This window comes from Grampus griseus (genome assembly GCF_964374135.1).
Source record: "Grampus griseus genome assembly, chromosome: 9".
NCBI lineage: Eukaryota > Metazoa > Chordata > Mammalia > Artiodactyla > Delphinidae > Grampus > Grampus griseus.
Window position 1 is genome coordinate 47,713,526 of NC_139003.1, and position 12,987 is coordinate 47,726,512.

The 12,987-nt window shown below is 44.7% G+C and overlaps 1 protein-coding gene across 4 annotated transcripts in view; it reads left to right on the plus strand.

Moving 5' to 3' along the window:
* Positions 1-1,609: 1,609 nt before the first annotated feature.
* The window catches only part of JAZF1 (JAZF zinc finger 1), a 337,637-nt gene continuing 326,259 nt past the window's right edge, over positions 1,610-12,987 (plus strand). For all 4 annotated transcript variants that reach the window (XM_082661958.1, XM_082661959.1, XM_082661961.1 and 1 more), the window contains exon 1: positions 1,610-1,743. In XM_082661958.1, the coding sequence (XP_082518084.1) occupies positions 1,629-1,743 (115 nt within the window). In that variant the 5' untranslated portion in view covers positions 1,610-1,628. The remainder of the gene's footprint in view (positions 1,744-12,987) is intronic.

Here is a 12,987-nt window from a genome sequence, read left to right on the forward strand (position 1 = left end):
GTGGGCCCAGGAAATCATTCTTGGCACCAAACTAAACTTCAGCCATACCACTACCCGAGCCTCACCCAACCCAACTCTCATCTCAGCACAAGTTGTTAACCTTGTGAGCTGGCAGACAGAAGAGATGGGCTCGAAAAGAGGAAATGCCATGGGTGAGGGCACTCATCACCCCCAATTGCTGTGACTGTCAGATTGTAAAACTTTTTGTGGTGCCTTTCCTCTATGAAAAGAATTAAGAAGCCTACTAGAAATAACACTAGGGATGAATATAGTTTATGGACAGGGGAATACTATTTCTCTATGTGTCTGCACCAGAGGGTAAGTGAAATTTGTCCTGAAGAAAAATGCTAAATTCAGTATACTTGCATAATGAAAAAATGCACTGTTGCATCATAAACTACTGGTAATATGTAGGCAACTGTAAAAGTGCTATTGGAGAATGCAAGCTTTAAAGGTAAAATACCAGTGAAATTGGGGGTGGGGGTGGGGACGAGGAGGTAATTGATTCTTAGCAAAATGTTGGTTTCAGAGAAGCTACCTGATTCAGCCTAAATGCTTAACTGGTTAACATTATGGTTTAAATGCTCACAGGATGGTGTAATCTAGATTGATTGGAAGGATCTCTCTCTTTTAAATGAAGAGAAAGTATGTCCCTTGACCCTGTTTCTACTCCTTCTAGCCTTCACCAATGCACTGTCCTTTCTGCTGTGATAGTTTTGCTCCCAGGGAGACAGATGGATTAATCCCCAGACCTGAGATGGGGCAGTGGGATATTATAATTTGGGGAAATGAAATTAGTTTTCATTTTCCCAAAAGGAGCAGGGAGTATTACAAACGCGGTACACATGTAAAACACAGGCAAATGCACTTGACAATCAAGCACTCTATTTTGAAATTTAAATAAAGCTAAGATTTTCTTCTGGCCTAGAGGGAAACTTCATTAAAATCAATTAGTACAAACCTCCAGAGAAAATGGGCTTTTTTTAAAAGAAGGTTTAAGGAGTAAGTTGCACACAATTACCTTTCCTGGGTCCCCTGTGAATGTCAGTGTCAAACCTAGACAGGTGGCCAGGTGCAAACAAATGTCCCTGAGAGGGGCCTGGGTAACTCCCTGAGTTCTCACTGCAGGGAGGTAAGTGTAATTAATAGATGTATATATACCAGGAATGTAATACACATAACCAAGGAGGCTCCAAACAGATTGCACGTATTACCAACTGTGAAGGGCAGGCCGAGTGAGATAAAGTTGGTGGCAGGCGCTCCCAGGTGAGGCCTCGGTCCAGGGGCGGAGGTTGGGGCCGCACAGCTGTTGCCGCGCGCCCTGGTCCCTCCTCCCAGCTGCGGCGGCCTCACTCCCACCCCCACCCTCCCCCCGCCTCTCCCCCCGCCGCTCCCGACGCCGCCGCCGCCGCCGCCGCCTCCCCTCCCCTCTGCCTCCCGATCTCTCCTCGCAATCCTTCCATCGCTCTCGCCCCCTCTCCCTCCGTCCGGTCCTCTGCGCTCCCCTCACCCCGCCTCTCTCCCCCTCCCCCAGCCCCTCCTCTCCTCACCCCACCCTGCCTCCCTCCCTCCCTCCGCCCGCCCGGCGCTGGCTGAGCCGACACCAGGGGGGCTCTCGATGTAGCACCATGACAGGCATCGCCGCCGCCTCCTTCTTCTCTAATACCTGCCGATTCGGGGGCTGCGGACTCCACTTCCCCACCCTGGCCGACCTCATCGAGCACATCGAAGACAACCACATCGGTAAATGGCCCGGGGGTGGGCGGGGGTGCCCGGCGCGCGGAAACTCCTGCCCAGGCGAGAACCCCAGAATGGCCAGGGGTGGTCAGGAGGGAGGAAGGCGGCGGCGGGGCGGGGAGGGTGTGTGGGAGCCCGGGGCATGGGGGTGGCGGGATGCGGAGGCGCGAGGTGCGGTGGGGATGGGGGCAGGGTGGGGCTGGGGGAGAGGGAGGGGGAGGGGCGGGCGCCCCGAGGTGCCGCTGGCGGGCTGGGGGATTCCGAGGGGCGTGCGCGCCCGCGGCGAAGTGGTGGGAGTGGGGCTGCGCGGTGGAGGGGGCGGCGGGGGGAGGGACCGATGCGGCGCGGGGCGGAGGGCGCGGCGGGGCTGGCGGGGCGACCGGCCGGCTCTGGGCAGGAGCGCGGAGTTAGTTGGCCCGGGTGGTCGGAGCGGCTGGGGGCGGCTGGGGGCGGGCGCTGCCAGCCGCCCGCCGCTTCCGCCCGGGCTCGAGCTGTCAGGGCTCGGCGGCGGCTGCAGGCGCTGGGAGGTGGGAGCGGGGGGGCGGGGGTGGCTCCACCGCGGCAGCCATTCCGCTTCCTCCTCCCGGCACCGCCGCCACTGCGTCCTGTCAGCGCTGGTTGCTAGGTGTGGTGCGTCGGGAGGGGGCCGGAGCCGCGGCCGGAGGACGCGGCGCTTGCTCTTTCCCCCGGCGGCGGCAGGGTTCGCTGGCCTGAGGGCGCCCGCTTCTGACCCGGCCTGGCGCGGTTGCCGGGGCGCTGCGGGCTGAGGTCCCGGGTGCGCCCGCGGGCCGCGCCCAGCGCCCAGGGCCGCGCCGCCCCGGAGGCCCCTGCGGCTGCGTCCGCTGGAGAGCCGTCCCCCAGGACCCGGGGCAGGGCATTTAAATGCGCTCCGGCTCTGAGATTTGCCTTTCAAATGGTGCTAGGCCCGAGGTGCGCCGGCTGCGCCGGGTATCCGCAGCGGCGGCCTGCGCAGCGCCCCGGGCGCCGGGGACTTGGTGGCCGGGGGGGAGGGGGACCCCGCGGGGCGGCTGCTTTCTCTTCCTGCCCAAGACCCCGGGGCCTTTCAACAAGTCCTTTAATTAGCAGAAGCCCTTGCACACGTTTCCATGCTCCTATCCGGAGCTGCTGCGAGGAGAGATGGGTCGGGTTCGTGTGGTTCGGGCGATCCAGCCACCTGCGGAAGGTGTGGCCGGAGCCCACGAGTTGTCCTGTGTGGGCTGGAAGATGAAGGGCCCGCGTGATGCCCCAACGGGGCTGCCTAATCCAGAGAACCTGTGAATTGCCCCCAGAAAGTCATTTCCCAATGAATGCTATGGATTTTGCCATGTGGATGCAGCTCACGTTTCTACAAAGTTGAGAGAATAAATCACGACTGCTGTGTATTTATGCACGAATAAAATGAGGCCGAGCCTTAAGCTCCTTCTCTTAGTATAATGCTTTCTCTTTGCACACAGTGAGTGCTTAATAAACGTTGAATGCTAGTTTAGAATGGGTATATGATGGGACATCCAGAACGGGAAATACTCATTGAAAATGTCTACAAACCATCTTTCAAAACATAATCTGGATGAGTAATTGTCCAGGTTTTGAAACTTACGAAGTTTTAAAACATCCGTGTAATAACTTCTGCCATCTCCTCTGATAAAGGTGTGACAGAGAGCTAGGGAAGTTTTGGTAGTCTTAAAAGCAGTTTAATGCAGTAACATATTTGCTGATTCATCATCATGATTGAATAGTAATAACTGAAGGTGCTTAAAGGATAAATCAGATTTTTCATGATGGGTAGTTTAAAATAATACTAAAACTCCAGTAATGCAAAGCTCCAATGGAAATTTTGTTAGTTGAAGTTGTTTCTCTTACTTTCAATAATAAATAAAAAATATAAATATAATAAATATGTATTATATAACTATATAAATAACATTTCCTGACCTAGGGAAGGCTGTCATTGCATATCCCATTCACTCACAGTTATTTTAGGATAAACTGTAATTAATGTAAGTAATAATTTCCCCACATTGCCTGCCTACTTGGACTAGCTGGTTAAAAGAAAATAAAATTATATTTATTAAAATGTGTTAAAGACAGTTATCCTTCTTGAGGGTTTAAGTCTGTAATCAGTTAGATAATTTAAAACTATTGGTGAATCACAAATTCTTTAAGTTTGTAGAAATTGTTTTTAGTATCGTGCAAACATTTTTAAGAGGGTTAAGTGGTCCATAAATTTTGTAAAACTTTTAAGTGATGGTCACCCCCAAAGGGCTAGTGTTTTTCTCTTAGTGAAAATATTGAACATTTAAATTTATAACAGTAGCTATGACTTAGGTGAATTTGGAGGCGCGGCTAACAATTACTATACTTTGGAATTAGTTTGACATCAGAAAACTTTATGGAAAGTAAATGTTAGATGAACAAACACTTAGAATTCCCTGGCTGAAGAGACCAAGTGAAACTATTCTGTACCTTAACTGAGGAGAGGCCCCTTACTTTCAAAGACAGCCCCATATGCAGAAAGAAATAAGAATTGACCTCAAGAAGAATAAAAACAACCTACTTAGTAGGCAGTGTCATGTAAATACACTTCCGATGAAGGGACATGAGTGAAAATATACCAGATAAAGCATTTGGTGAATGTTCTATACTACATGTATTGTTAAGTGGAATTTATTGTTTGTGGGTCAGTCTATAAATTTTTGGAGAGATTGTTATTTTTAATGATTGATTTACCAATTCTGAGTCTTTGTCATCAAGTGGCCACATTAAAATGATGCATGAAGACTACTAAGATATATGTTAATATTATCTTTAATTTTTTCAAGGAGTTTGTTATTTAGCAATTATAGGAGTATTAGAGATGTGCTCAAGTAACAGGTCCATCTTGACCTTTCTGAGTTATTACCATTTAACCACTAGTCAAAATCCTTAAGCAGTAATGAAATGAAGGTTTACAGATGGGAATATGGCATATTTCTTGCATGACAGATTTTTCAAGGCCTTTAGTGTACAAAGCCCATAGTTTTCATTATAACTGTATTGCTTAGTTCAGATTAATTAAGTGCATTAATTTGAGAGTAGCTGTTATACGTGTACACTCAGTTCTTGTTGTTAACCAATTATCCATACCCATTAGGAACGAGGATTTGGGGCTGTAGAGCCAAAGGAAGTGTGATTTGCACCATCATCTGTTTTAGCTCTTTTCCTTTCTGTTGGAGGAGTGCTGCACCTGAGGTCCCATTTTCTTCCTTGCATTTCATTGCTGGTTTAGTCCTGGAGCACCTGTCTCCGTGCACAAGCTGGGTACCCCAACTAAAACCCTTCCCCCTCAACTTAAATTGCCTAGAAATCCCACAGCCCTGCAGGTGTGAAGTGTTTCTCCATCAGCTTCACTGTCAGTTCATTCATAACCTGGCTTTGTTTCCTGGAGATGGGAAAAGCTGATCAGGATTTGTTTGCTTCTTATTGTGAGTAAATACTTGAGTTTGTAGAAACACTCTTGACATACACATCCTAGGTAGGTGAAGTTGAACTGGTAACTAGGAATCATAGAAACACTGAGAGCCCTAAATTTAGCACTGAAGGTCATGTCACAGACTCATGAGATGTCTGCTCCGTCTGTGCATCCCAGTGCTGTGAAGTCTTTGGCTTTTGGTCTGAGAAAGACAACTGTTTAATCATTCTTACTAGATTTGATTATTTGGTACATTTGTAAGAATCAAAAGCATTTTGATTTTTATTTATATACTGATAGATATCGAGCACCAATTTTGTACCAGGTACAGTTCTAGGCACTTGGTATATTTTGGTGAACAAAGATCCCAACCTTTGGGGAGGTTATGTTCTAGTGGTGGGAGATAGACAATAAATAGTCAGCATAAGATGTAAATTATATAGTATGTTGGCAGGTGGTTAGTGGTATGGAAGAGACCGATTAGAGCAGGCTAAGGTGGATTGGGAGATGAAGTGTTGGAATTTCCACTTGGTTGGCCAGTATAGGCCTCACTGAGAAGCTGATAGGTGAGCCAAAACCTTGACAGAAGTGAGGGAGTTAGCCATGAGGACAAACAGGGAACATTAAGGTCCAGGCAGAGGGAACAAGAATGCAACTTGCACCTCTTAAACTGAAACACAGATTTGACCAGATTCGGTTATTCTTGTGATGGTACTAAACGAGCAGGTCATTTAGAACTTTCCCCAGATGTTGGGAGCCTCAGTTTTGCTTTTTTTTTTTGCGGTACACGGGCCTCTCACTGTTGTGGCCTCTCCCGTTGCAGAGCACAGGCTCCGGATGCGCAGGCTCAGCGGCCATGGCTTACAGGCCTAGCTGCTCTGCGGCATGTGGGATCTTCCCAGACCGGGGCACGAACCCGCGTCCCCTGCATTGGCAGGCAGACTCTCAACCACTGCGCCACCAGGGAAGCCCAGTTTTGCTATTCTTGACTAAGACTTTTCTGTCGGGGCCCCATAAGGAAGTGGAGCATTGTTGCCTAATGGTGGCTTGCAGTAGCTATGACTTGGTTGGGTCTTGACCCTGAATGTCAGCAGGTTTCTTCTTGTGAGTCACCTCATCTCTAAAATCCGGGTAATAAATCCATGCTGCTTCATTTCGTAGGATAGATTTGTAAACCATCTAATTAATAAAGGTCAAAGTCTCTGGAAAGAAAAATAAGGTAGTTACTATCAATAATGTAGGATTTGGCTCCAAGGACAGTTTGGTAAAAATTTGCATTATCTTAAAGCTGTGCTACTGTATACTAAATAGATGGGTGTATGATATGTAGTAGGCCCTTATTATCTCCACTTTATAGGTGAGCAAACTGAGGCATAGAAAGATTACTTAACTCGCCTAAGTTTCCGTGACTGATAAGTGTGAGCTGGAATTTGAATTTCAGACGGGTATGCAGACCTGGGCTTGTGCCAAATTGCCAGACAGCTGAAGAGCTAGACAGCCCTGGCCCTGCTCCCCTTCCACCCCCAGCCGGTCTGCTTCCTCCTTCAGGAAGTAACTCTGACCCCTTGAGATGAGGATCATCTCGGAGGCCCCATGGTGAACCCCGTTTGCTTGGTTTGGAATATGCATCTCTGCCACTTGTCAGCCGTTTGACTAAGGACAGATGACTTAACCACACTGAGCTTCAGTTTCATCTTCTGTATAATGAGGCTCATAACAGCGCCTACCCCGTGGAGTGGCTGATGAGGGTTAAGTGAGCTACTATGTGTAAAGTACTCACTTACTTCAGTAGTAGTAAGTTATGTACGTCATCCAGTTTCTTGCCATTTTATGTGTTTGCTAAGTAAGTATGTTGGAATCCTATGAAGGTCTACATTAGAGGTTAATAGAATGTGGGTGGTATCCACCTACAACTATATAAAATCACCAGGCCTGTCCCAGGAAAGACTGAGAGTCAGAAATGGGACACCCACAGTCCAGCGTTGGGGTTGCAGCCTCTGGCCACCTTCTCTTCCGTGTGGCCAGAGGTACTTTAGACTCTGGCAAAGGCCTTTGCCGCTGTGGACTAGGAAGTGGTGTCAAGGCCAGCGGCTTCCAACATGGCCTTTCCTTGTGGCCTGCGTTTAGTTGAAAAAAAACCCAAGACTAGAAAGAGGCACTGTGCCTTGGGGCTGTGGGCACATTCCCACGAGGGCATTTCCTGGGGAGAGAAGGAATGACTGAATGAATAAATGGATGAATTAAAGGCTTGTCACTGCCCGCCCTGCTCTTTGCCTGTACCCTGTGGCTTGGTGGCAGGATGCCCTGTTAATCCCTCCCATGGTTCACTAGAAGGTCCCAGGTAGAGAGCCAGGGAGATTTTAAGTGCGTGTGTGTGCATGAGTGGGCGCACACACATGTGTGCACACACCACCCAGTGGGGGACCCCTAAATGTAAAACTTCCTCCAAAACACCATCTTTAGTGGCTTTTCCATTTGCCCAATTGTCACCTGAAAGCAGTCAAATCACCCTTTATAAAACCTTGCTAGTGAACATCCTGTCTCATAAGTTTCACAAGTTTTTGATTGTTTTCTCCTGTCCATGTTTTCTGATGTATGACTGAAACGCACAGACAGAAAAACTCTTGCCTACAGCCAACTAACTTGACAGAAGCATTCGTGTTCTTTGGAAACTAGTTTCCCTTAGAGTGCAATTATTTTGGTGACATTTCCCACCTTGACAATTCTAGAAGTGCAAACTGACAGCTGTTTTCAGAAAACCCGATTCTTCTGTTGATGACAGGGAAGAAGCCTCCAGACTGGAGCAGGCTGGTGATACGTGATGAGAGGGGCTTTCCTAGGACTGTCTGGAAGCCAAAGGCCTTGAGTTTTAGACTGAGGTCTGAGAGACAGGGCACAATACTATTGAAGCCCTTAAAAATCCTCCCTTTTTTTTTCCAGCTTTTGCTTTTAGCACAAGAATCATACCCCGCATGTCCTTAGGTTTCCCTCCGCACCCCATCCTTACCCCTGCCCTCAGATCTTAACAGTGCAGACATGGTACAGACTGGGTACTACTGAAGAAACATCAGTACTTGCTGGATTGCAGATAATACATTTTGTTTCATGACGAGATAATAGATTTGTTCCATACTGACCTGGCTAAAGTGTTATTCTTGAATAGCAGATGTTGTTTTATTTAGAATTTGAAAATCGGAAACTGCAAATGTCAGAAACTTATTATATGTTTCTTTAAAAAAAGGCTTTCATTTAATATGCTAAATCAGTTGAAAGAAAATTATATTTTCCCCTTGCACTAAGCACTGTAATCATGCAGTAGTTTTCACCTATTTTTTTTAAAGTCCAGCTGCAAGCACAGACCAGATTAATGGATATTCTCTTTAAGGATGAAGTCTTCCCAATAACTCTCTCTCCACTTTGGCAGACGTCAAAGTGCCTCTTTTGGGTCACTAACTACAGACTCTCTGTCCAGCACTAGAGAGCATTGATAGTCTCCTGATGGCCTGGCTCACCCACTGGCCTCCTAAAGGAAGCCCTGTTCTCTGTCTGCCAGGCTCTAATAGTGCCTTTCTTCTGAGATAGACCTCCTTGAAGGGACAAGATCTGGATACCATGCTGTTAATTTGAAAAGACTCACTCTTTCTTTGGTATTATACATATATAGAATTAATATATATACATAATGTGTAGATAAATGTTATATATATAAAATATATAATACAAATACATATATAATGCATACATAAATGGCGTATGTATATGTGTGTATTTATATATCTATGTGTATATACACCACACAGATATATGTATACATATATACATATGTGTATTTATAGGTGGATATATATACATTTCTCTCTCTCCCTAGATCACTGTGCATAGTGAGGACTACCACAAACATTTTTGAGTATTTTCTATCTACAGTACTTAGGACTGTACTTCCTGTTTCCAAAGGATTGAAATTTATTTGGAGAGACCAGACATGTACAGACTGAGATAAATGAGGAAGAATAATCGGGACCACAGAGGCAGATTTATTGTGAAGCTAATGAATTGCAAGCCCCAGGGCCCCTCACTTGTACAGTATATGTTTTACCATTTCTGAATATATTGCTTGGGTTCACCCAGCCCTTTCCAAGGCCCTAGAGGAGCCCACCAGTGTACACAGCCATGCATTCATGGATGACATCATAACTTGTAAAATTTGTAGGGTGTAAGATTTTAACAGCAGTCGGGTAACATTATCCTTTTCCACTCTGACTTCCCTTCTGTAACATTTCTCCTTGGATTCAGTGACATCGGAATTGAGAGTGTTTCTGAGATATAGCTAAGGGGCAGTTGAATTGGGGACACTTTTAGTTTGGGTTGAGTGGGATGCATTTATTCAGTTCACAGTCGTCTCTGTGTCTAGTTAAGTTATTCCTAGCCATCCTAGGGTAGGAATCACTTCCCAGGAATGTCGTCCACCTGGGGATGTGCCAATGTGCCAGCTCACCTAGGGTCTGTACAAAAAGGGGCAGGGACGGGTTAATATTGCGGCATGAATCTGTACTATGACTTCTGCTGGTGGGAATGTGGTTTGAATATGGCATGGAGCCAGAAGCTAGTCTGGAAAATTCTTCTACTTACTAGATGTATAAAATTGTAAGTAGAAGATTCAGTTCTCATCTAAGTGTCTTTGACATGGAAGTTCTTTCTGTTAGGGATATACTCAATAATGCAAATATACATTTATAAACGCACCATGTTTTTTAATGGGAATTCCGTGTTTAAGTTTCTTGTTTGACGTGAGTGTGTAAATGTGTAGAAACACACATACGTAAACACATATCAGTGACAACAAAACACACAGCAAACTGATTACTGAGTGTCATCAGTACAAAAAATATTTAAAGTTAGTCAGTGCACAAGGAGACTTGGAATGCCCTGAACTCTTGTGGCTCACATGTGAAAGAAAATTAATAAGTGTTTACAAATTTGACAACAATCCTAAAAATTTATATGGCATCATAAAGAGCTATGAGGCTAAAAGTAACTTTTCTGAATTATCAATAATTAAAAATAAATTTTGATCACCCATGCTTGAGGAAAGACCAATTTATCTTTGTGCCGTATAGAAAATGATATTAATATGAGTCGTTGTCATAGGAGAAGTAATCAAGAGTGTGCAGCCCCAAAGAAGTATTTACAGCAGTGTTTCAGGTGATAAATTAATTCACATACTGGGTTCTTTTCCTGAATTTCGATTTTGTGGTGTTTTGGTAATGTCAGCTTTAAAACTTTGTATTTTGCTGCGATTTTTTAAAATCTAAATAATCACTTTTCTAAGCATTTTGTATTTATAATGTTGCAGTTTTTTTCATAAACAGGGTCTAAAGCTGCAGGCCCTGTAAAACTTGGGTCCATTTCTTAGTACTAATTAGAGAGTCATTACTATGTGCCAGATACAGTTCTAAACAATTTTCATACAGTATCTGATTCACCCTCACAGCAAGCTATGAATTAGACATTTCTATCCTAGAAGTACCGCCTTCTAATTTTGAGTTAATATGCTACCATGTTAGTTAAATACCTTATCTGGTGAAATATGACTAGAATGCTTGTTTATTTTGGTAAGATTAAAAAACAAACATTTCCCTCAGTAAATAGCATCATCATAACTGGTCCTTCCTTCTTTGTGCTGTAGCGTTGGCTCATGTCTCTGCCAGAATTGTGTGCACCGTACTTTATGGTAGCCACCTATGGACTTTGCCTCCCCCGGAAACTTGGCCCCTTTCTGTAGGACTGGGCCTTGCCATCCTCCTAGCATCTTCCTCAAGGAGTGTTTTCAGAAATGAAATGAAAATAAAAATCAAGAAACGTCTTGGGCTGTGGAAGAATAAGTTACAAAGGGAACTTTCGGCAGTGAAAAGCATTTTTGAAGCTAATCATCTCTGGAGGTGTGCATACGTGAGGACTTACATATTTATTTGTTTATGTGTATATGTTAATGGCACACATACAGACACTAGTTATGTAATTAGTTTAGGGTAGTTTATATTAAGGACATTTTAAGAAGACTTTTTTTTTTTTAAAAGGGAGATTTGAAAAGGAAATCCACTTCTTTATTTTTACACTTGGGAATTGAACTTGGTTAATCCTTTTCCAGATTGAGAATATTACGAAGCTTAGTTGAGTCATTTTTTGCCTGACCTACCGTATTTTGTTGTCTAGAACATTCTAGGACTTAAACAATGCTAGGACAAAAAAGTATCTTGCATCCCTTCCACATCTTTGCCAGGGATGTTTGGTGTAAGGGAGGCCAGGGGCTGCAGTGGGGAGAAGCTGGGGCTGTGAAGCTAGACAGAATTGGATTTTGAATCCTGATTCCACCTGGACAGTTCTGACAATCTTATTTATATAAAATAGTAACAATAACTACCATCATTACGTGTCCACTAGTGATGCACTGGTTAGCTGCTTTATACGCATTGCTTAAGAATTCAATATGAGTCCCATTTGGCATAAGAAACAGATCAAGACCTAGACCAAATAACCCAGCATGAAGTACACAGCCAGTAAAATGCTCAGGGGAGTGAGAGACAGGCTTTGCTCTCGGGTGTCCCCATATACCTTAGCACTTGCTCTTTATAAACTGTGACTTTTTATGAGATGTTTGCATTTTAATAGAAGGCTGTTGTATACCTAAGTGTCTTACACACAGAATGGCTGCATTTCCAAAGGGAACAAATGTTTCAAGGCTTCTAAGAAAATGTTTATGTAGGTTAGGAGAGTCCATGAGCATCCCAGCATCACAGTAACAGTAATGAAAACAATAATTTGGCAGTTCTAAAATGGTTATAATTACTGAATTGTCTAAAGATGCTGACTGGTTTTCTTTCCTTTACCGATACTTATTTATGTGGGGGTGGAAGACTCTTTTCAAACATAATACCTAACACTGTAAACACTTACAAACTTCTCTTTTACTTTAGATTTTCAAAATTAAAATAATGTCATTATGTTCATGTGCATTATTTTAAAAATCTGTTTGGACCAATGATACCTAACTGGACCCAGCTATACAAACATTGTGAATTACGAGCCCTGACCTCTTGGCATGTGTTTAGAGCCCTCCCTGATGGACATTTCCCTGGTGGCACTGACTGCACACTTTAGGTCACATTTCTGTATCATCAGACCTCGAACGGCTGGTGCAGGAGCACATCTGGGCTTAAAAATTGAAGCCCCCCTTTTCTTACCTAAATCATTCAGTGAAAGTCTCTCGAATGCTAATTTAGCTGCCTGATTCTCAATACATGGCATAATTATATAAAAAATGGCAGGGCTTCCTTGGTGGCACAGTGGTTGAGAGTCCGCCTGCCGATGCAGGGGACACGGGTTCGTGCCCCGGTCCGGGAAGATCCCACATGCCGTGGAGCGGCTGGGCCCGTGAGCCATGGCCGCTGAGGCTGCACGTCCGGAAGGGGCCACAACAGTGAGAGGCCCGCGTTAAAAAAAAAAAAAAAAAGAAATGGCAAAAGCAGGGGAATCTATAGAGTCATATTTATACAGCTTACTGTTAAGTAAACGGAATAGCATGGTAATAAGCATAAATAAGTGTAAGTTATGCCCATGCTTCCTTAGGTATCAAACATCAAATAAAGGTGTTGGGGCTTTTGAAGCTTTTTTGTAAATTCAAGCTAAATATGTATTACGGAAAGCTTTCACCTCTAAAATTCCAGATGAACTTTTCTAGGCCTCTGTCCTTGTGGAGCTAATCTGTTGTTGGGGTATCTGACAGGCTGGTGTGTCTGTGGGCT